The 24,911-nt window shown below is 45.0% G+C and overlaps 1 protein-coding gene across 1 annotated transcript in view; it reads left to right on the forward strand.

Moving 5' to 3' along the window:
* The window catches only part of PTPRT (protein tyrosine phosphatase receptor type T), a 632,313-nt gene that overhangs the window by 468,037 nt on the left and 139,365 nt on the right, over positions 1-24,911 (forward strand). Inside the window, exons 9-10 of the mRNA XM_049650393.1 lie at positions 4,436-4,637; positions 5,950-6,052. Of these exons, the coding sequence (XP_049506350.1) occupies positions 4,436-4,637; positions 5,950-6,052 (305 nt within the window). The remainder of the gene's footprint in view (positions 1-4,435; positions 4,638-5,949; positions 6,053-24,911) is intronic.

Raw genomic sequence — 24,911 nt, forward strand, 5'->3', positions numbered from 1 at the left:
ACTTTTTCAACTCTTGGGCTAGTGAAACATTGAAACAATTGCATGGTTAAGTGTAAAATTAGTTGTTCAAAGGAGAGAGATGTTATTTGGGGGAACATAAAGTAGGTGGACTGGAGAGTCAGAGGAGGCACTCATGAAAAGTGACATTTGTGGGGGGAGGGTGCCTTTTATTTATTTATTTTCTAATTTCAGTAGAGTTAATGTGCAGTATTATATGTTATGGTATTATAGGTTCAGCTGTACAATGTCGTTATTCAGCAATTCTTTTTTTTTAATGTTTATTTATTTCAGAGAGGGAGAGAGACAGAGTACAAGCAGGAGTGGGGCAGAGAGCGAGGGAGACAGAATCCAAAACAGACTCTAGGCTCTGAGCTGTCAGCATAGAGCGCAATGTGGGGCTTGAACTCATGGACCATGAATCATGCATGACCTGAGCCGAAGTTATATACTTAACCAACTGAGCCACCCAGATGCCCCAGTTATTCAGCAGTTCTATACATTACTCAGTGCTTATCATGATAAATATACTCATAATCCCCTTCACCTGTTTCACCCATTCCCCCACCCTCACCCCTCTGGTAACCATGTTTGTTAAAACATCATTTTAAGTGTGATGTAAGGATAAGGAGTCATTAATTGGGTGAAAGGGAGGCATGGGAAGAGAAAAAGTGTTCTGAGCTGACAGAATAGCTGGTGCAAGGGTCCTGTGGCCAAAGAGACTGCAGCTCTTTTGAGATATTGAAATAGAGTCTTGGAATGCAGGAGGGAGGGGAGGCCAGCTCATGCAGAGAGCTGATGAAAACCACAGCATAAGGACTTGCTCTTAATCCCAAGAGGAATGGGGGACCACTGCTTTTCTGATACTAAGGGGTAATGTGACTGGATTCTCCTTACAAAGCCCTTGTTCTGGCTTCTGGCCAGGAATATCACTGACAGCAATCAAAAGAGACTCAGGTTGACAGACAGCTCAGCACCCTTTCCCCCACAAACTTTTTATTTTATGTTTGCCATTCTAACAAATCTTGTGCTTCCTCCGCTTCCAAAGATTCACGTTACGTTATACATTTTACGGCCACAAGCTCCATCCCATTCGATTTTTCTCACCTTCTGGCTTTCCTTACCCAGTCCATCCCCCCACTAACTTCGTAAAACTTGTAAGTTAAATTTTTCAGAGACTGTTTCTGACAAAGCAGTGGGAATTAGATTTGGTGAAGCCCTTCATAAAAAATTGAAGGCACGCTATATTAACATACATTGATTTATTCATAGTGTTTCATTACAAGTAAGTGAGGATCCTGTAATACCAGGAAAGGTTAGGAGAGCAGGGGAGCGCGGTATATTATATTGACAGCTCGGTGGAAATTGAGTCGCTTTTGGATTGAATTTGGAGTGCAGAAAAGGAATTGGCTAGTAAATAAGGCATGAGTTTTACCTCCCAGTGTCTGTATATCAGTGTGGTTGCCACCAGCCCAGGCAGGGGGACGGGGACAGAATTTCAAAAGGATGCGTGAGCACTGGTAACCTGAGCTTGGCTGCCACCCATCAGAGCTCTCTAGGTGTCTCTGTTCTTGCGTCACCAGGAAACCTGAATCCAGCTGCACACTGGGGACTCAGCTCCCCCATTTGCTTGGCTCACCACTGCCGGTCACACTGGGTTTTCCTCAGTTCTCCCAAGACTGTTCCTACCCCGGGCCTTTGCCCCAGTGGTTCCGTCTGCCGAGACCCTAGAATGTTTCACTGCTGCTCTGACTCTGTGTTATCCTCTGCCATCAGCTCACTTCTCCCCTGAGATACCTCCCTGAGCACACTGTCTTAGTTTGGTGACCCTGAGACACCAAGAGGTGGGAGTGGGGAAGGGAAAGGAAGGGACGGTAGCCAGTGATGGATGTGTTTCCCAGCCAGCTATGTTGGAGGCAGTCAGAGCGGAATCCCTCCAGGAAGTCCCCTGGGATGCTGCAGGAGTGTCACATGGGAGGAGCCCAGGGACCGTGTGCATCAACTACCATCATTCTAGCCACTGGGGGCGCCAATTACCGAGCGCAGGCGAGTGCCCCCCCCCCCCCCAGGACAGCCCTCAAGCACAGAGAGGCAGATGGTTGCCTTGTTTCTCTCTGAGAAGCGGAGCAGGTGGGGGTGACCAGAGGGAAAGCTGGGGACAGGTTCACTGAGGACCTACAGGACAGGTATTCCTGCCCAGGCTTTGCTTGCAAGGTGCCCAAATCCTTCAGCTCAGTGTGGTTTTCCTCTGGGCCTTGCTCTGCTCCAAGGAGTCCGGTCTGTCTCCTCCTCGGCATGTGGTGTCAATTGCTACTGCTTGACAGAGAGAGAAGTTACCTCTTTCTCTAAAACGCGTGGCGCCCTTGTCAGAAAAAATAAGCAAACGGCTTGTTTTTGATGTAAAGTTGGTGTGTTCCTGTTTCTGTCTGGGTTTGGCCTTCCTGGCACATAGAAGACATTCTTGACCGAAGACAAAGTGATAGAAGGTGTGTGTGTAGTTGACCTACATTGCTCAGAAAGGAAGACACCTGGGCACGGGCTCAAGCTTGTGCTCACATCGGCTGTGTATGCACCAGTTGTGCAGTGCAGGCCCCAGGGTGCAGGTGTATGCAGGACACGTTTGTGAAGGAACAAGTGAATAAATGAATGAACGCATCCTTTAGTTAATGCGATGTTGTCTCCGGGCCGGGCAGCAACTTCTAGAGTGAGGAGCACAGCTTTTAGATCCAACAGACCTGGGTTTTGTCGTGTGTCAAGGGTAGAACCCTGAACAACCATGAGAATGCATGGCCTAGAGCTACACATGACAGCCCGCACGCCTCTCACAACCACAATGTGGAGCGAAAGAAGGCGGACATGGAATACGCCCTGTATGCTTCCACGGATAGAAAGTACAAGACCAGGCAACACTAGTCTGTGCTGCGTGTAAGTCAGGATAGAGGTTATCCTTGCTGAAGGGTGGTGGGGAGGGATTGGAAGGGGGCACGCAGGCTACATCTTGGTTCTGATAATGTTCTTTCAGCCGGGTGCTGGTGATACGCGTGTGTCCGGTTAATAAAAATTCATTGAAGTGTTTAGTTTCTGTATGTATGTTATACTCTAATTAAAGACATTTTTTTAATGTTTATTTTTCTTTTTGAGAGACAGTGTGCAAGCAGGGGAGGGGCAGAGGGAGAGGGAGACAGAATCCAAGTCAGGCTCCAGGCTCTGAGCTGTCAGCACAGAGCCCAATGCAGGGCTCGAACTCACAAACCGTGAGATCATGACCTGAGTCAAAGTCCGAGGCGTAACCGACTGAGCCACTCAGGGACCCCTAATAAGACATGTTTAATAGGACAAACTAGATGAAACAAATAAACATACAATCCTGTGTTTGTCACTTTAACAACTGTGTGACCTGCAAATGTGGCACTCAAAAGTGTGATCTATGGGGGCTGGTGCTGGGATGCCAACGGTTTTTGTTACTCTCACAGCAGGGTAAGTGCAGAAATAGAGAGTGAGCACTTAGAAGCTCTCATGGTCCCTTGACATTGCCACAGCCCCCTGTGTGGGAGGAGTGGGCGTGTCTGGTTACACAGAGTGCAGACCGGTGTGGCTATTACCAGACTCACATGATGAGTCCCACGAGATGGGGTCTGCAGATTATTATGGGTCAGCAATGGATTGGGAAACACAAAACTGGGCCTTCCCCACAGAAAGTTTGGAAAGTGCTGACTTAATGCAGGTTACTTTCAGTTGAGTCTCCATTTCTCCAACATTTAAATGAGATAAATATCCTGATGCCCCGAGGTTTAGGGAAGAGGAACAAGATACCGCGTGAGAAAGCAGCAGAGAGCACCATGGGGAGGAAGGGGCGAGGAAGCTGCATTCTTAAGTGGCCTTCCAAGCCATTCTTGTCAGACGTCACACGTAAACACTGCTCTACAGCTGTGCTGTCCAATGTGGCAGCCGCTGGCCACATGGGGCTACAGAGCTTTTGAAACTTGGCTAGTCCAAATGGAGATGTGCCATAAGGACAGACTACGTACTAGATTTCTAAGACTTAATATGCATAATAGAATCTAAAATATCACATTAAATGTTTATGTTGATTACAGGTTGAAATGCTAATATTCTGCATATATCGGGTTCAACAAAATGTGAAAATTAATTTTACTTTCTTTTTTTACTTTCTTTTCATGTGCCCACTAGATGATTGAAAAGCGTAGGTGTTAGGTGTGGCTCACATTCTATTTCTGTTGGGCAGCAGCACTCTGGCGCATGTCCACAGTGCTCTTGCGAGGCTGGGACCATATGTAAGGTGGACAATCCCAGCAGAACTTGCTGTTCAAACTTACATGCCTCCTTCTCCTTTGCTCTCCTGACATTCCCCTGGATGAGCTCCATCTAGCTTCCCATGCGAGGTATTTATTTGTTTGTTTGCTGGCTTGTTGTACAGATCAACTACAAGGCTGTTGGCTCGCTGGACCCGAGTGCCGACCTCTCCAGCCAGCGGGGGAAAGTGTTCAAGCTCCGGAATGAAACCCACCACCTCTTTGTGGGTCTGTACCCGGGGACCACCTACTCCTTCAACATCAAGGCCAGCACAGCAAAAGGCTTTGGGCCCCCTGTCACCACTAGGATTGCCACCAAAATTTCAGGTATGTGTCTTAGAAAGGGGAAAGGAAGAAGGGTGGTCTGTTTTTTCCCCATTCATAATTTTCCTGGGAGTGAAAAAGGGCAGAGCCAGCTGTCACCTCATGGTATTGGAGCAAGTAAGAGGATGCATCCCCTGGCGTGTATCACTGTAGTTCATGAAGAAACCAAATCCACAAACCTCCTAAAGTGTAAAAAACATACTAATTAGACTAGACCAGAGGGAACACTAAGTGATTCACCAAATAATTTATCATACAATTGCATTAAATAGGACGTCTTCTTCCCATACAAATTCGTTTGTAAAAATATGATTTCTTTTCAAGAATATTCCTTTTGGCAGTACAGGGCACAACCATAGGTTCTCATGAAATGTTGGATGGATGGATGGATGGATGGATGGATGGCTGTTACAATGCCATGGATGTCTGAGATTTCACCCGCCTGGTCACCAGTAGGGTCCCCTCCACCGCCAGACACATTCAACACGGAATTATCTCAGATCCTGTTTTACAATTTACAAGTTTTGCAAATACCTCTGGCATGCATGCATATGTATTTTGCATAGACACCCACAGTGGTTTTTGCAACTTAATGTTTTCACTTATCTTTATACCATAAGCATCTAACATGTTGGTACATTGCTTTCATGATAATGTTCTGTCAAGCGGATGGACGTAATTTAATTAAACATTCCCCTGTGGTTGCATGTTTTTAGAAAATAACTCTTCAGTAAACATGTTACAGAATGCAGTTTAATTCCTTGGTTTGGATTATAACTTTAGGATTAAATTCCAGAAATTGAAATACTGAATTAAAAGGGCTATGGGTTTTAATAGCTCATCATACAGATGGCTAGATTAGCTTCCCAAGGGATTAGATTACGTTGTCTTCCCATCAGTCAGGGATAAGAGAAGGGAGGGTCTCGTGAAAAAGAGAGAGAGAAAAGATAAGAGGAACTAGTTCATCACTGCTATAATTTGCATTTCAGATGTGTTTAAGGAGGTCGACTCTGCTTTTACATCTTTGTTAAGTACTTACCCTTCCTGCATTCATCTGTTTATGGTGTGGAACTCTTTGATTGCTGAGGGCCAGTGGCCACATCACTGCCATCCTTCCCCTCTATCTTCTGCACCTTGAAGGGACCCACAGGCAGGTTGGAAGGAGAACTGTGCTGAAAACCTGGGATGCCATGTGACTCTCGCCCAGCCCTTTCCCAGTGTCCTCCTTCTGGCCATCCTGGGTGTCTTTAGGAATGGCAGCAGGGGAGGTAGTTAGCAGGAGTTCTGTGCTGAGTGCCCTCCTCTCTCTGTCCAGCTCCATCGATGCCGGAATATGACACAGACACCCCGCTGAATGAAACGGACACGACCATCACGGTGATGCTGAAGCCTGCTCAGTCACGGGGAGCCCCTGTCAGGTGAGGAGGGTTCTTCTCCTGGACTTCGTGCTTTTTCTTTTCTGCACCATGCAGTGCCCATGAACAGGACTGGCTAGAAGTGAGGCTTCTGGAAAATGAGAATCAGCAGCCCCAAACTCAGTTCAGGGGGTGCCACTGGGCCAAGAGTCTCTCCCCCAGCAGTGAGGAATTAGGATGGGTTCAGAGGGAACATGCTGATGGGGACATGAGGAGGGCTGAGAGAGAACTTCCTGGAACACACCTATGGTCAGTTTATTTAGTGGGGTTGGAGGCCTGGAAACAGAATCTCCTGGAAGGATATCCTTTCCATATATGACTGCCATAACAGACACATGGACCGACTTGCTGAATTCTACAAACAAACTAATCATGTAAACGGGACAAGACCTCCGGGCTGGTCCAGTTAGGGCCTTGGGGTACTAGAGTCCCTCAGGAGGACTTGCAAGGTCATACTGCTGACTTTCACAAGAGGTTGTTGGAGTTGAGGAGCATACTTCTGGCCAAGGCAGTGCAAGTAGTTCAGTAGCTAAGCTGAGCCAGTGCAAGTCCCCAGGCTCACGGTTGCCAGGAAGGTGGGCATCTCTTGGAAACAACTGCACTCTGCACAAGGGCAGTGGCTTTCAAATTGGCTCAGTTCGGTTAAACAAGCATGCACTGAGTATCTTATCTACCAGGAATGGTGGGGCACAAGGGATCCAAATGATTCATTTATTCGTCCATTCCTTCAACAAACACCTGTTGAGCAAGTTGCTCAGGGCCAGGCACTGTTTAACCGCTTGGGAGATAGTAGCAAACTAGCTGTGAATAAGTCATTTCCTAAGGAAAGTTAAACTTCAGTTGGGAAACAAGAAACATGAAAACATAATTGCAAAACAGTGTATGCTTATAGAGAAGAAATTCCCAGCTGACATTCTCAGGTGACACCGAGCTGTCTCTTAAATGTGATATAAGATGTTGCCAAGGCAGTAAGAGGGTCGAGCATTAGGAAGGCATGAAGGAGAGAAGCAGCCTGATGCATGGGTAGTAGTTAATCCAAGGCTCTGGAATTTACTTTAGCATAAAGGTCAAGGCAGGAGTGGTCGGGTGAGAATGGGGGCCATGTTTGAGAATCTCCAGTTTGTTTGAGGGGTCACAGGAAGCCACTGGATAGCCACGTGCAATATCACTCTTGTGACACCAGAGACTGGGAGACCAGCCAGGATGGAGGCAACTGAGATGGTCTAGTTATCTGTTTTCCAAACCGGATCCAGCTCTACCCAGAAATTGTAGGTGGCAGAGCAAATGAAATCAACTGCAGCAATTTGGAAGTTCTCATCTCTTCTAAAGATTTTGGACTGTGTTCTACCCTAAGTCAGGTGAATCCTTCAGGCCTTGCAGTGGGTGTGCGTGGTGTTTGTGGAGCACCTGGCTATAGAACTCTCGCCTTATGTTCTCCACATAGGAGAACTATGTTCTCCACATATGTTCCAGGACTGTCCTACCTGTGATGAGCCAAAACAGGTGGTGGCTCTTATGTCATATGAATAATTACTTCAGTTACTACTTTTCTTCCTGTTACTCTCATGCAACATTTTCATTTGATTCTCTCTGTACATGGATTTCACTCTCTTACACATTCTCTAAGTGATGATCCTCATTTTCACATGAAGAAATTGAGGCTCAGAAGTGCCCAAGGGCACACAAAAAAGTAGGAAAGCTGAACTTGAGTGCAGGGCCTACAGGTGCCAAATCATGTGTTCCGTTCAGGTCACCAGTGCCTCGCTCCCTTTCCCAGCTCTTACCTCTCATACAGCAGCATCAGTCACCATTTCAAAATCTTAGAAAGCTTCTAAGATGATGAAAGTATGGTCCAGAAAAAAGCAACAGCTTGCCCCACTTTACACAGCAAGTTAGCTGCTGACCCAGGTGCATAGGTCAGATCTGACCAAAAGCTCACGACCTTTATATTGCAGACCCAGGTACTCCCTTTCATTACTTCAAGGCTACAAATCAGCAAGGGGACTTCATCACTTGGAATCCCACTGTGGCTTCCCAGCAGGTACAGATTCCATGTAGCTCACTGTAGTGTGCTGGCTGCTGGGTGGGGCGATGGAGAGGACCTGACTTTGGTGGCAGCGGACCAGCAGTGGATTGAAATCCCGCTCTGACACTACTGTGTGACTTTGGGCGAGTTACTTAATCCCCCCGACTCTCAGTTTTCCTTATCTGGAAAGCGTGGATGGTAGCTATTTTGCAGAGGCTTAGCACAAAATACGGAAGTACCCAAAGCAGAGCAGACCTTCGAGAGTTATTTGTTAGCTTTGCTTCTTCTCTGTGGCACTTAGGAGGTTCTTTCAAAACAGTGTTTGAAAATCTACCCTCTCTGTAGGGTCACAGTGTTCTCCACTTCCTTCCTGTTCAAATTTCCAAAGCCTTTTGAGACCCTAATTCCATGATGGGGAAGGAAGGACTGTTGCTTTTTACTTAGGAGCCCCTAACTACCTTCCAGCACAAAATCTCAGAAAAACTTCTTTTTAAAGAAAAAAATTTTACTAAGAAAGAAGCAATCTTGGTTTTGCCCAGTGGCAGGATAAAGTTAATTCTTCTACAGAGGATTCAGGGTCCCATCCTCAAGATGAATCAGATTATATGTCTGTGAACCCCTGAAAACTCATCGAAGCCAGCTGAACACAGATGGGAGTAATTATCACCATGTTTTATTGGGCAACTGGCTGCTGGGTGGGATTGCAAGTAAGCAACTGTTACATTCCAAGAGTTTAACCTTGACTAACCTATTAGAATTATTACATCCCTGTTAGAAGTGAGGAAACTAAAGTTCATGCTCACATAGTCAGCAAGTGATAAAGATGAGATTTACATCCAGCCCTTCCCAAAAGGGTCCTCTGAGCAGCCCAAACTATTTTTTTCTGGGGAAGCTTTCCCAGTTCCCCCAAAGAGGTGCCCCTTACACTTTCCCTCTGAGCCTACATGCTCTTAGTTTGCACATCTTTGTAATAAGCTCATACATCCTAAGACTGTAATAAATTAGGAGGTGGGAATGGAAATGCCCCAGTATCAGTGAGAAATGACAGTGAGTAGCAGCAGAAAAACAGGGCAGGTCTACAAAACAGACACAGAGATTCAGCAAACAGGGAGGCGTATGTGCTGTAGCCCCTCACAGCCATGGGTGTTCATTAGCTGTTCTGGTTCAACTAAAAATGTAGCATTAGGTTCTATGTCTTCAAGTTGAAAGAGGCTGCTGGTTTCCATTTAACAAGTAAGCCCTTGCTGCATGTCTGTCCCTGTACATAAATTATCTGTATCCTCACAACATTGTGATAATCGTCTCCCCCATTTTGCAGATATGGAAACTGAGATAAATAGAAACCAAGTAAGTTGACTCAGGCCACAAAACAAGCAAGGGGTACAGACAGAACTTAAACTCAGTTCAGCTGACCCTAAGCCAACACTCATTTCTCACAAACTCCCGAGGAGAAAGTTGTGCGTGACATATTTTGGTGACATTTCCATTGGGGAAAAAAAAATTAAATGTCACTGCTCAAAGGGGCAGTGCTTGGTGTCTGTAAATGTCTGACTGCTTTTCTTCCCAAGGCTCTGGATCATTGAGAGTGGGTATAGGCTCAGTTTCTGGGATTATTTTCAGACTGTTGCTTGGGCATTTGCCAAGAAGGGAAGGAGATTAACCAGTGCCAGTTAGTAGGACTTCCGGGTCAACTGCAGTGACAGCAGTGGCAATATCCCAGTAGATTTCAGTTACCTTAGCCCTCGTTCACCTTGAACTCTAGGCACTAGGATGCCCATCTGGGAGGCAGTGGGCCATTAGATCATTCAACACATATTTATTGAGCCCTTGAGATGTCCCAGGAACTGAGCTAAGCAATGGGGATGTAGCAGGAAACAAGGTAGATATACACCTGTCCTCTTGAGCCTTAACTTTCGGCAAGTGTGCATGTGAACAGGAAGGGGGGTGGGGCATCAAGCAGGTGAGCAGACACAATACTGAGCTGAAAGTGGCAAAACAAGATGCTTTGAAGCCTGTGGGGACAGTATATTGATGGAAGAACTGCACTGTCCAGAGAGATGGGCACACCCCTGGCAAGCGGGCCAGTGAAGAGTCCCGCAGGTGGGGGACATGGGGGCATAGAGAAGACAGTGAAGGCTCCTCTCTAACCACAGGGCACAATGAGCTCACTAGATAGATTGGGTCACGGATGCCTGGACTCCTACTTTATAGTTGAATGCTCCTTTAATTTCACTGTATCATGTGATCATCACTCAGTGAGCTGGGTGGGACATACCATCTCTGTATCACAGGAGGGAGCTGAAGTCTAAGATACTGAATGGTCCAAGGTCATGGAGCTCATTCTGCACAAAGTCTGTGTGTGGACCTTGCTTCCTGCTTCTGAGTTCATTGCTCCCTCAAGAAGTTCTGGGTTCTCCGTGTCTGGGATGCCAAGTGATGACTCAGTAACTTTTCGGTGGGGCTGTTGTGGAATGAGTTTCCAGTAACTAGAGAATCCGGGGTAGGCAAGATGGCTTCCCAGGGGACTTCCAACCCTGGACTATGCAGGCCCAGCCCATAACTTGGGACCCCACATCTCTGGGTGGAGCAGCCCATTCTCCAGCAGCCTCACCCCTGGGCCTCAGCTGCAGGCCCCACCCAGGTAGCTCTCTTCCTCTGTCTGCCAGCAGCATTCTGGTCCTGGCTCCTGCTCGGCTGCTTGCTGCCCCTGGGGAGCCCCATGGGTCTAATCTACTCTGCCTGGTAGAACTGGGCACACAGGGAGGCGAGGGGGAGAAGGGCGGATTGTCGTGCGGGGCTCCTGCACCCCCATCCCTCCATCCAAACCACCTCAGAAGCTTGGCCTATTTTTCTCATACTCCACAATGGAGATTTATTGCTTTTGCATTGCTTTCCTCAGGCCTTCAAAGATTTATTGGTTTTTAAGTGACAGAATCCCAGAATTGCTTAAAAGATCAATCAAATAGTGACTAGAATCTAATATTCAGCTCCAACTCGAACCCGCCAAACCTTCTTCCCCCACGCCCCACCTGTCACGCTGATGTATCTGTGGTAACCTTCATAAGAAAGTAACTTGGCCGTGAATTTATCACCCAAAATGCAGTCCCTGAAGCAGAGCCCCAGATTCTGTAGCAGATCCTCCCCCAGAGCCCCAGTGGCTTCTTCAGGGACGTTCCCCTGTGTTCCTTCCCCTCCCATCAGTCACAGGGACCTGTCCAGTGCAGTCTAGAATCACTTCAGTATTAGCTGCTGCTTCTGCCCCTCTGCCACGCTTCACCTGTCCTGCCCGGGTGGTCTTGCTGGTTTGCCTCCCATCAATTTTTCTTCCTTCAGTCCATCCTCCACTGAGCTGCTGGAGTGTCCCTTAAAATTCTTCTTATATAATTTATATGTATAATTCATTGTCAGGTTAGATAACATACAGTGTATATACAGTGTGCTCTTGGTCTTGGGGGGTAGATTCTCATGATTCCCTTAAAATTCTTAAATGGGTCATTCATTGGCTTTCCACTATGTTGAGTTCAAGCTTCTTAACATGGAACGCCAGGTCCATCAGAATCTGGCTGCAACCTTCGTTTCTAGTTTTATTCCCTTTCGCTCTGCCCTGTTACCAGTTTTTACTCAACAGGGCCCAGGGGGCTTCCTTCATCATTCTTTCTTTAATTGTGTTATGTACTTGCCAGTATGTTTCCTTTGGTTTTGTTTCTTGCCCTCCCCTCCCTAGACTGTGAGCTCCAGGAAACCCGAGGCTTGACACTGATGGATTCCCTTTCCCTGGGACAGTGTCCGGCATGTAGTAGGTGCTCAAAACACAAGTAAGTAAGTGACTCCGCACGTCTGTTTTGCGCACCTGGTAGATGGCAGGTGCTGGGCCTGGAGGTACCCTTCACAGGCCTTGCCTTCAGCTTCTAAATCTGGAAGAGTGCTACTGCCTCATTGACTTTCTGCCCTGATGGAAATGTCCAGTCTCTGTGCTGTCCAGTCATTGCCACCAACCACATGTGGCTATCATTGAGCACTTGAAATATGACCACTGTAACTGAGGAACTGAATTTATTTCTTAAATTAATTTAAATTTAAAGAATTTCAGGGTCATTCATAGCTCGCAGCTACCATTTGGGACAATGCAGTTCTGTCGGGAAGATAATCAGAAAAACTGAAAAAAAATGCTTGGTCAGAGGTTTCTATGAGGGTTCAGGGCAGAGGCACCCATCATTAGCCTGATGGGCTCAGGTGCAGAGAGGGCTTCCTGGAGACAGTGTTGCCTGACCTGAGACCTGCCAGCTTGCCGGGAGTTTGCTTAGTGAAGGAGGGGGGAGCAGCATACACAGGAGCCAAGGCAGAGAAGGTGCACGGTGTGTTCAGAGGCGGCAGGGACCTCAGCACACTTGGGCAGAGGGGAGCAGGGAGGCAAAGGAACAGGCTGGGGTGCGGTAAAGAATCATCATTTTGGGTTTGGACTTTGTCCTGAGAGGTATGGGGAACATTTGGCAGCTCTTGGCTCTCCCGTAAGCATTCCAGCCCTTGTCTATGCCATTCTCTGTGCCGAGCATGGCATTCTCTACCTGTCCAATGTGCAGTTCAAATCTGCTACACCTGGGGCCATTCCCCACCGTGCAGCAGGATTCATTGGCTCCCCTGGGGGCCCCCACTCTGCCCTGGCCAGTCCCCGGTCAGGGACTTGTCGTTTCAATCTCTATCAGCCCGTGACATCTTAGTGTCCTCCTGCCGTAGCTAACTTCCCAGTGGGATACGCCAGAAAAGCAAAGCCTTCTGCAATCATACCCAGCCTCATGCAGTTGACTCATGAGTAGCCTTGAGCCAGTTACTTAACTCCTCTGATCTCAGAGCTGCTTGTTAGAAAAATGGGAAATACCCATGTCACAGATTGTTGTGAAGATCAAAGGAGGTAAAGTGTGTCAAATGCACCTGGTAGTTGTTCAACTTTCTCCTTGGGTTGGCCAAGCCGTTGAGACCGAGAGTGGCTTCCTCCCATAGTAGCCATGGGAGAGGTGATTCTCTGAGCCCTGCTGTAAGCTGATGACTGTTCATCCTTTGCTGCTCTGACACCATGGAAGATCTGCATGCAGGGTGCTGGCAAGGGTGTGGCTCATAAGGAAACATGCAGTTATCTCCAAGAGTGTCACAAAATCCTCAAAACAATATGCCTTAAAAACAGATCCTCAAATTTCAGCACATTTTCAGAAATACTAAGTGAAACAGGGTTAGGGTACCTCAACTGCTTAAAGGCCAGCAAATCAAGGGCTGAGAGCAGTGCCCTCGGCTTGGAGGAGATGCCCATATGTGTTGTGAAATCAAAGTAAATCAGATCCAAAGCATCACCAGGAATGATCATGGGGACCCACGTGAGCTTCCTGAAGTGAGATCTTATAAATATGGGGAACCAGAGTAGGTACCTGAAATCAAAACCGAGCAGGAAAGGTGGGAGCAGATCCCAGGAGGTGAGCCAGGTTTATCTGTTCACAATTCATTAAGTAAGTCAGTAAATGCCTAACTGGAATCGGAGCAAACAACCTCGTGCCAGACATTGTGCAGCACTGGAGATCCGGAAATGAGCACACGGTCCCACGTGAGGCTGATATCCTAATGGCAGAGACAGCGCTGTTCACGTGGTGCCACAGACACTCATTGACAACACAGACTGTTAGCCGTGGCCGCTGGTTCTGACTAGGTTGGTGCTACCTCCCCACCCCACCTCTGATGTCAGCTGTGGCTGAGCTGGCCTGTTCCCTGTGTACTAAGTTACAGGATCCCTCCTCTAACACCAGCACCCCCTCCTTTTCTTGTCTCTGCTTTTGTGCTTTCTCCAAAACCCCACAGACCTTGTTTGGTCTGAGCAGGCAGGTACAGCTCAGACACACGGGATTTGGGACACCTGGGTGGCTCAGTCTGTTAAGTGTCTGACTCTTGGTTTGGGCTCAGGTCATGATCTCACAGTTCGTGAGTTTGAGCCCCACATGGGCTCCACGCTGACAGCATGGAGCCTGCCTAGGATTCTGTCTCTCTCTTTATCTCTGCCCCTCCTCTGTTCTGTCTCTCAAAATAAACTTAAAAACAAACAAACAAACATGGAATTTAATGCCAACAGGAGACAGGAGTCCAGCAGTGCCCCGCCTCCTGTCCTTTGGAGGAGGTGTGTGTCACATGGTTCCCCACACACCTCCATTAGGATTGAGCCCTGCTTGCCCACAGTGGGAGCCATTTCAACAATGCAAACCTTACTGGTGTTTTTTTTTTTCCCTAAAAGGGAATCAGACCAGGCAGGAGATGAAGTTAGAAAGACTAAAATGAGGCCAGGAGGACAGCAGTGGGCAGGAAATGTGAAGGAGAGTGACACCTGATGAGGCTTGATGGGAAAGGGCCAGAACATTGGTGTCCAGGTGAGAAAGGACATTCACCCAGGGTCTAATGGTGGTGGAGGTAGAGAGAGGGCCTTGAGCTGACTAGGCAGCAGCTTTGATGATGACTTCTCTCTAAGGAGCAGGCAGGTGGGTGGGGAGGAAAAGACATTGTCCAGGGTGACTCCCACATTTTGGCCTATTCGTGGATTGGAGGATGGAGCCCTTCTCTGAGCCAAGGAGCACTGAGGGCAGCAAGAGTCTGCAAGGACACATTATCCAGGAGAGACCATTGGTGGTGAACATGGCTTGGGCACCTAACTGGGGATTAGCAACCAGCTGTGCAAGGACAGGTTGTGTGGTCCAGGAGAGCTCCCTGGGGAGCTCTGAGGGATGTCCTTCAAAGTCAGGTAGGACTTGTGACCTGCTTTCATGGGATGCTTAAGGCCTAGTACCCAGGGGATCAGCTCTGGTTTGGAAGGCCAACAGTATGACAGTCTGAGTACAGGGAGACAGAAGAACATGGTGAATGGTATCTAACACAACTGCAAGTTCTTTTCACTCCTGATGAGGAACCCCAATCCTTTGCATTTGACAGGTGCAGATAGTTAAGACGGTGGCTTTGAAATACACAGTGACTAGCTGCAGTACAAATTGGAGAGGCAGTCAACTTTTAAGTTTTTTTTAATGTTTATTCATTTTTGAGAGACAGAGCATGAGTTAGGGAGGGGCAGAGAGCGAGGGACACCCAGAATCCAAAGCAGGCTCCAGGCCCCGAGCTGTCAGCACAGAGCCCAACGCAGGGCTCGAACCCACAAACCATGAGATCATGACCTGAGCCGAAGTCCAGTACTTAACCGACTGAGCCACCCAGGCACCCCAAAGATCCAGTCAACTCTTAAAGAAAGAAAAAACTTCATTGGAAAGAAAAGGAAAAATTGCCAAGTTTCTTCCAGGATTCCTTTAGTAACTGTGGACCCCAGATGGGGAGTATGAGACAATCACAGAAGGCTTTTGCTGGTCCCTTGGAGGTGCAGTGACCAAAATTGGCATCGTTACCATCTGATTCTAAGATAGGAGTGCAAAAGGTGTCCAGTTAAGAAGGAAAAATGAAAATTTTGAGGAGTTATTAGCAGGTAGCCTGAGGTGTTTCTGAGTCCATGTCCACTTTGGGAGGGATGAGAAATGACAGTTATACTGGATACTCTTTCTTGAAACATTATTTATTTCACTTAGCTCCCCGCTCTCTGGGATACCTTTGCTGGGGCCTGAAGATGAGGAGTGCTATGTGTCCCACTTTGGTGGAGGGATGGGCAAGAGGCACTCCCACATAGACTGTGAGATTTAGCTCTGAAAGTAATACCATTTGTTGCCAAGTCTACACACTGGCTGGGATTTCATCACACCAACTGGGGAAGAGGAGGAGCCAGATACAAAAAGAAACAACCAGAAATGAGGCAGAGTGGGATAAATACTACTGCAGAGCTGTTCCCAGTGGGGCTGCCCCTTACTCTAAATATGGTGACTAAGGGCATGTGTAACTGTGATTAGAGGGACATGTAACCACCAGTGAAACTTCCCAAAGAGACAGAATCAGTCCGTTGAGTATGGCACAGAGTGCAATCAGGAAGACCACCCAGGAGAACAAAAGGGAGGAAAGGTGGGCCCCAGATAATGTAGGTGAGTTTGCATTCACTTCAGCTCACCCTAATTGTATTGCAGGTTTCCCTTTATCGACCCCCCAAAAAACCCAGTGACCCAACTTACCAAGAATTGGTTCTGGTGTTGATGGATTCTGGATTTTATTCCTTAGGTTCAAACCAAGGAGGAAAAACAGGTGTTTCAGAAAGAATATTTTAAATGGAGCAGGAGGAGCAGTTGCTGGAACATGAAGAACGAAAGAGTGTTCTATTTTGGACCGTCTGCCATCTGGAGAGATGGAAACAGACTGTCACTGGCATGAGGGAAAAGAGACAGTGTGGTTGTCATGTTCACCTCCTACCATAGGGACTATTTAAATTCCAGAAGGCTGGAGAGCTGTAGAGGCATGAGATCAGGGGTTTTGGATTTGAGAACCATTAACATTCAAGTGGTATTTGAAGCATGGGAGGAGCAGGTGACCTTATCCAGGGAGAGGATCTACAGGAAGAGATGAAGAAGACAGCTCTATGAAACTCTGTCAAGGAACAACACAGGAGATGGAGAAGGGCTGGCCATAGAAGTAGAAGAAAAACCAGGGCAGAGTTAAAACATGAAAACCAAAGAAGGTTGTTGTTAACTGTTTTTTGTTTCTGTTTTTGCTTTAAACAGGAGATGGTTGAAATTTTGTTGTTCAGAATTCTCTAAGAGCTCCCAGCAGCTCTTACAGTAGAAAAGAAGAGAGACTCATACCTTGATCAAGGACCATAGGAAAAGGAAGATGATGATACCAACAAAAGTGCTTAAAATGGGCCATGTGGTCCAGGCTTGATTTGAAAAGCCCATGGAGCTAGCTGTGCAGATAACAGAGATATTGAGGGCCAGGTGACCCCAATGCTGTTGAGGAATCTGTGCAGAGGGTACAAGGTTGGGAGAGGCTGGACAGACAGAAAGTGGCATTCAGAGAATAAATGATCAAAGATAAGGTTTTAGTAATGGAACCCTGCAATGGAATAATGTGGCTCCAGGAGTTACCATGTTGGTAGTGGTAGTGGAAGAATGGTAATGGGTTGAAGGTAAACGTCATTGAAGCCAAGTATTTCAAGGACCAAAGAGGCCAGGCTATCATGGGCAGCCTGTCTAAGGAGATGTAATCCTTACCATGCTAATCCACCCAACCCCGGGGAGGTGGTGAAACCCTTTGCAAGAGCAACAGGGATTCTACAGGGTGCCTTCTCCTGAGTCTCAGTTTTACTCCAACTTTTATTCTGCTGACTTGTATTTCTCACAGTGTTCTGGGCCCCGTGACAGCTTGCATCACTGCTTTGTCTCAGATCTTGCACAGCTGATAACTGATGGTTCTTAGTCTTTCTGTCTGCAACTGCCCAAAGGTCAGACTTTCAAGTCAGCCTCCATCAAGTGCATTTCTATAGCCTAATCTATTGATGTTCTTCTGAGCTGGTACATGGATCTGTGCCATGTTAGATTCCAAGGAGGTTTACTCTCCTCCAAAAAGCATTCTGCACAATGCTCACTCCAGCTGCCTGCGGCTGCTCAGAGAGTTGCCTCCTCTCAGCAGCCTTGAGGGAGGTGATCTTGAAAGCCCTGGCTTTTTGGTAGGACAAGCACAACTTAAAGGTTAGAGTCTCTGCCATGAGGCAGAAGAAATTTGTACTCACCCCCTTTCACAATGCAACCCATCATTTTCTTGCCTGGCTATAACTGCTTGCAATTTGCTGTTTAACTGGTGCATTTCCACTTGGATGTAGGTTCCCTAAGCAATTTCTAAAGATTATAAATGTATAAAATAAGTGTTCCTGGCCACGGCAGGAGGTATAGTAACACCGATAACACAAGGATTCATGGGCAAGATTTTAAACCTACTCTGTCCAGTACTGAAGCCACGACTCCATGGGGGCTATTTAAATTTAAATTAATATGAATTAAATTAAAACTTTATTTCATTAATTACATTGTCCCCATTTCAAGTACAACAACCATATGTGGCTAGTGACTACCATATTGAACGGCATTTCCATCATCACAGAAAATTCTGTTTTTACTGCAGGGCTCTAGGCCCTCAGGGGGCTGGTAAAAAGAGGTCAAGCTCTGTATATGGCTTCCAAGGGGCTGTTAATGGGGACTTAGACACAGGCATAATGTGTAAGACCCCAGAGCCAGAATGGGACCTGTGACTGGTCCCATTACTGCTGAGACCCTGACCTACTGAACTAGGCTCCCCAAGCTCCACTGCATCACTCTACATCTGGGAAATGATTTAACCCCAGGGTTATCAAATCACAGTGGCTATTAGAATCCCCTAGGGGGCTAGTAAAAATGTAGATTTTTGCCCATCCCCAGGGATAACAGCACCAGACCTGAGAATCTGTATTTGCACAAGCTCCCAGATGATGGTCATGCTGGTCTTGAACCACAACTCCAGCACCACTGGGTTAGCTTACAGCTGGACTCCCGTATGGGGAGAGGAGCTCTTAGGGAAGTATTCTCTTCTGTGGCACCGATGCTTACTTGTTCTCCTGACATGGGGAAGTAATTGTTTTATGTGTTACTGTGAGGTTGCCCCTGTTGGTTTTACAGCTTTTGGAACTTGTGTCTGTTTTGGTGTATGTTTCAGCATGAAGATAATGAATTTTAGTCAAACTAGGATCTCTGCCAGCTTACTTCTCTTTGTAAGGTCCATACGGGGGCCAAAAACACACCCCTGTTTTCCTGCGATGACAACAATGGCGTGTGAAAGAATTCATGTTGTGTTGTTACATGCTGATAGCACATCTGAAGATACCACTTCTGTGCAGATACGGGGCTTAGGTAGAAGACGGATGTTTGGTGAGATGGAGTGTCAGGATCTGAACAAATCTGTATTCTTTTGTGGAAGGCTCCAGCAGCCTGGGAGAAACAAATCCATTTCCAACTTTCACTCTATAAAAAGTTGCATATTTTCTTAGATCAGACAAAATATATTGAATGCCGAAATGTTACAGCAATATGGGCGCGTCACTCAGCTGGGTTGGAATCTGTATGCATTGTCCCCCCGGGCCAGTTTTGATTATGTTCTTTTTCCTTTTATTGCAGTCAGCAAATCTGAATTTGCTATTGTGGGGAGAGCAGGAAGAAGAGAAAAAAATGAACGTTTTTAACCTTCAGAAAGTTCAGAGGTTCAGTCTGAATAAGCACAAAAACTTTCAGTGTGCCTCTGAATTCCTTGAATTTGCAGAACTGCTCAGAATCCCAAGAGAACTACCTTGCACACAGGATTCAGGCCCTGCTTTGTAGCTAAAAGGCAGAGCAGAAATTATGAGAGGAGCAGAACTAGAGAAGTGGGAAGAGGAATCACTGTACAAAAAGGAGTTTGGTCCCAATCCAGGCTAAGTTTTAGCCTATTGTTCAGTTTCTTCAATTCTCAGCCATCTGCTTCCCACGGCTCTCAGATAACATCTCCCCTGCCAGGACACCCTGTTCCTGCTTAATTGAAATTAGTTTCCAAGAATAGTTGTCCAAAGCAGTTTCCAATGGCGGGAATGTTTTGAAAGTCACAATAGGAGTTGTAGCTTTGGGATGCAGATGTCTACACATGAGCCAGATGTTCAAAGACATCACATGGTCCACAGCAGCCTTCACATTACCAAAGCCAAGAGTTCTCTCATTGGCCTCTGCAACTCAGAAATGGCTCCTTTGAAACTGGCATCATCTCTCCATTAGGGACCTGTAATACTGCAAGTGTGAAGGGAAACAATCACTTCTATTCAGGTTTAGAGCAATGTGTTTCCCAGGCTTAATTATACCACAGGTATATAAATTACAGAAACATGTTAATGCTCCCATGATTAAAATTATAGAGTGCCTAATTGAAAAAGCATAAACTGAATTGAAGAATTCCTAATTATAGTTTGCTTTGAGGTGTTAATTTCCTCCATAACGAATGCATAATTTCTTGGAACCTAAAAAGGTGGCCTCTTGCATCAGCATGTAGGCTGCAGGCAGATGGGATGGGGTTGTCATCTTTCAGTATAGGAAGTTGACAAGGGAGGTTTGGTTTGGTGGGAGAACCTTGGAAGGGAGCTTTGGAAGGAGGCGGAACTGGTAAAGATGCCGAATCAAGGTTCTACCTAGTGGGCATTAGGACAAAGGACAGGTTAGGAACCCATAGAAAAACTTGTTCCACCTGCCTTTTTCTTCTCTCTCCAAAGCCTCAACCTTTATCTCAGTTGGTTTGGGTAATTTTTGTGCTGTGTCCTGGACCAGTGCTATTATCTGGGAATCTGTTAGAAATGCAGATGTTCAGGCCCTGCCTCCTGACCTACTGAATCAGGAACTCTGGGAATAGAGCAGTCTGGGTTTTAACAAGGTCTCTGGGAGATTCTGGTGCATGCTAAAGTTTGAGAAGCCCCGTTCTAAAGAGCAAGTCACAGACTGCCAATGTCACATCTAGCTGAGCTTTGTTGAGCTCCTACTCTGGATCAGAACTGGTGATTAGTGACTTCCCAAGCAACATTTCACTTGATATTCAGAGCATCAGACTGAAGCAGGAAAAATTCACCCCGTTTCTCAGGTGAGAAAATAAAGATCCAGAAAGCTGGCTTGCCCAGCCTGTAGCATTTTTGAGAGCTATAGGCCTTGTCTCTAGGTTCAGATGGGGACTCACATGCACTGTGTTGTCCATCTTTTTCATTGTTGTCACCTAGTTTCATCAATAGTTTGCTAATAAATGGGTTTTCTGAACATTGTGGAGCTGGAGGCTGAGCCGCTACTGAGAATGAATTCCAGGTGAGTCATGACTTTGCTAATGCTGAGTCTGACTTTAGAATGAGGGGGAGGGGGCTCCTAAGTGTCTGTAATAATTGCTAGTAAGGGCGTCGATTGTTAGCATGCATCCCTGAATAGTGATGTGAATTCTAAGCATAAAAGGCGAGAGCTCACAAAGAAACTTTTTGAGGTTTGGAAGTAATTCCCCTTCTCTAGTGACCCAAGCAGCTGTTAAGTCCTAGATTAGAGACTCTAAGGACAGAGGAAGCTGCCCTAAGACATACCGCATCTCTGTCTCCTCTGTTCAGACATCTTGGTTTTCTCAGGTTTCTGTTTCCTAGTCTAAACACATAAAAGAGAGAGTCTCTCTCTCTCTCTTTCTCTCTCTCTCTCTCTCTCCCCCCCCCCCCCCCCCGACAATGTCTCTCTCTTTCAGTGTATTTGTGTGGGGGCAGGTTTTAGCCAGCCCATAGCCATATGAAACAATAAGCTTATGTTCTTGGCCTATAGCACTCTACCAAATTTTTGCATGATACTTAGCCATTCCCATATGGTTGAAAATTTAGGTCATTTCCAGTTATTTATTGTTATAAATAACCCAGGGGAAAAAAAGTACTTACGTTTTTCTTTTGGTATTGCATCTTTAAATAGGAAAAATTTCTCAGTTCAATTACTGACATGAATAAAATTGGACTAAAATGTATTGAATGCCTACACTTATATGCCAGGCACTGACAGCCAATTCATATATGTTAACTTTTTTCATTCTTTAATTGAAAAGAATCTCAAAGTAACAAGTATACATAGTTAGGAAATCAGATAGTCGAAGACCATTCCCCTGAGCCACCTTTTCAAACCCACTCCTGTGTCCAGAGGCAACTGCATTGTCATTCTTTACTTCTTCTGGGAATTGGCATTGTCACTACATAATGTGCTGGGGCCTTTGTTTCTTTGTGTTTTCTATCAGCATGGAGCCCGATGTGGGGCCCAAACTCATGAACCATGAGATCATGACTTGAGCTGAAATCAAGAGTCGGAGGCTTAACCGACTGAGCCACCCAGGCGCCCCATATAATGTGCTGTTTTAAAATGATTGGTTGTAGACATTATCTGTTTACTTCCTATTATTATAAATGAGAATTTGGCTTTTTTAAATCATCTAGTACTTCCCCTCAAGCTTCCCAATGTAGTTATACCACTATTTTTAGTTAAATAAATACACAATGGCTAATTTTATAATTCTATAAAAGCAGGGCACTTCAGTGCCAAGTGGTATACTATTTTTGTTATAGTATTGTATAATTAGCTCAAAGCTTACTATGTACGAGATACTATTTTCAGTTCTTTACATACATTAACTCAGTTAATTCTCACCCAAACCCTTTAAGGTAAGAATAGCGTGAACCCCATTTTAAAATGTGGAAACTGAAGCACTGAAAGATGAGATAACTTGCCCAAGTTCACACAGTTAATATGTTGTTGATCTAGGATTTGAACACAATAGTCTGGCTTCACAGTCTGAACTCTTAACCACTATGCTATACCACCTGCCATTACTCTTCCTGTCTTGTACAGTTTTTTTTCAAAATTCATCCTAGAATATGCAATTATTCCATTTGATTCAAGTAATATCTTTATTATGCTATTCATACATTTTTCTTCTCACAGAGCCCCGTCATTTCAGGTTTACCCCTAATTTTTCTTTCTTTTCTTTTATTTTCTTTTATATATATATATATATATTTGGTCTTTCCGTTCTATTTTCTAGAAAAATAACCCTTGTATAGCAGTTGTTTAAAATTTCAGCAATTATAATTTTTTAAGAGCTATATATGGTTCTCTGAATTTATTTTTCTCATATCATCATCACTTATTGTTTCTAGAAGGAGTTGTTTCTCGGGGCGCCTGGGTGGCTCAGTAGGTTGAGCATCTGACTCTTGATTTCAGCTCAAGTCGTGATGCCAGTGTTGTGGGATCAAGCCCTGTGTAAGGCTCTGTGCTGAGGATGAGAGTGTGGTTGGTTTCTCTTTCCCTCTGCCCTTCTCACCAGCTCACGCTCTCTCTCTCTCTCTCTAAAAATAAAAAAATAAAAAAATAAGTAAATAAAAATATTTAAAAGAAAAAAGAAGCAATCATTTCTCAGATTTTCTGAAGATAGTATTTTGATTATGGGAGAGAGGCTTTGCTTACTGCTGTATCATCCCCATTTCCTCTTGAGTCATTTTCCATTTGAGTTGACTATTCTCTTTTATATTGGTGTGTTTCTCACCTAACCAACAAGACTTGTAGTCAGTATTTAAAAGTAAGCTATTGTGATCAGAAAGAGAAATGAAGAAGGCAATTTCATTTGCAGTTGCACCAAAAAGCATAAAATACCTAGGAATAAATTTAACCAAGGAGGCAAAATGCCTGTATACTGAAAACGATAGGACATTGATGGAAGAAATTGAAGAAGACACAAATAAATAGAAAGATATTCCATGCTCATGGATTGGAAGAATTAATATCATTAAAATGCCCATACTACTGGAAACAATTCACAGAGTCAGTCCAATCCCTTCAAACTTCCAATGGCATTTTTCACAGAAATAGAAGAAATAATATTAACATTTGTATGGAATCATAATAGACCCTGAATAGCCAAAGCAATCTTGAGAAAGAAAAACAAATATGGAGGTATCACACTCCCTGATTTTAAACCATATTACAAAGCGATAGTAATCAAAACAGTAAGATACTGACATAAACAGGCACATAGATCAAGAGAACAGAACAGAGATCCTAGAAATAAACCCACAATTATATGGTCAGTTAATTTATAATAAAGGAGGCAAAAATATACAATGAGGAGATGACCACCTTTTTAATAAATGGTGTTGGGAAAACTGGAAAGCCACATGCAAATGAATGGTACTAGACTGATGGCTTATACCATACACAAAAATTAACTCAAAATAGATTAAAGACTTGAATATAATACCTGACGCCATTAAACTCCTAGAAGAAAACATAGGTGACAAGCTTCTTTTTTTTTTTTTTTTTTTTAATTTTTTTTTTTCAACGTTTTTTATTTTTGGGACAGAGAGAGACAGAGCATGAACGGGGGAGGAGCAGAGAGAGAGGGAGACACAGAATCGGAAACAGGCTCCAGGCTCCGAGCCATCAGCCCAGAGCCTGACGCGGGGCTCGAACTCACGGACCGCGAGATCGTGACCTGGCTGAAGTCGGACGCTTAACCGACTGCGCCACCCAGGCGCCCCTATGACAAGCTTCTTGACATTGGTCTTGGAGATGATTTTTTGGCAAGAATAAAGGCAAAAATAAACAAGTGAGACTACATCAAACTAAAATGCTTCTGCATAGCAAAGGAAAACATCAGCAAAATAAAAAAGCATGCTACTGAATGGGAGAAAATATTTGCAAATCGTATACCCAATAAGGGGTTAATATGCAAAGTACATAAAGAACTCCTACAACTCAATAGCCAAGATTAAAAAGTGGGCAGAAGACCTGAGTAGAAATTTTTCCAAAGAAGACATACACATGGCCAACAGGCGCATGAAGAGATGCTCAGCATCATTAATCATCAGGAAAATGCAAATCAAAACCACAATGAGTTACCAATGGCTATTATCAAAAAAAAAAAAAAAAGATAAGAAATAACAAGTATTGGCAAAGATAGGGAGAAATAAAAACTTTTGTGAACTTTTGGTGGGAATGTAAATTGGTGTAGTCACTTTGGAAAACAGTATGAAGATTCCTCAAAAAATTGAAAATGAACTACTGTCTGATCATCAATTCCACTATTTATCCAGAGAAAACAAAAATACTAATTTAAAAAGATATATCCACCCCTATGTTCATTGCAATATTATTTATAATAGCCAAAATATAGAAGCAGCCTAACTGTCTATCAATGAGTGAATGGATAAAGATGTGGTACTGTATATGTATGTAAAAAAGAATTAAATTTTGTCATTTGCATCAAGGATGGACCTTGAGGGAATTATGGTAAGTGAAATAAATCTAACAGAGAAACACATATATTGTATGATTTCACTTATCTAGAAAACAA

The sequence above is a fragment of the Panthera uncia genome (assembly GCF_023721935.1).
Source record: "Panthera uncia isolate 11264 chromosome A3 unlocalized genomic scaffold, Puncia_PCG_1.0 HiC_scaffold_11, whole genome shotgun sequence".
NCBI lineage: Eukaryota > Metazoa > Chordata > Mammalia > Carnivora > Felidae > Panthera > Panthera uncia.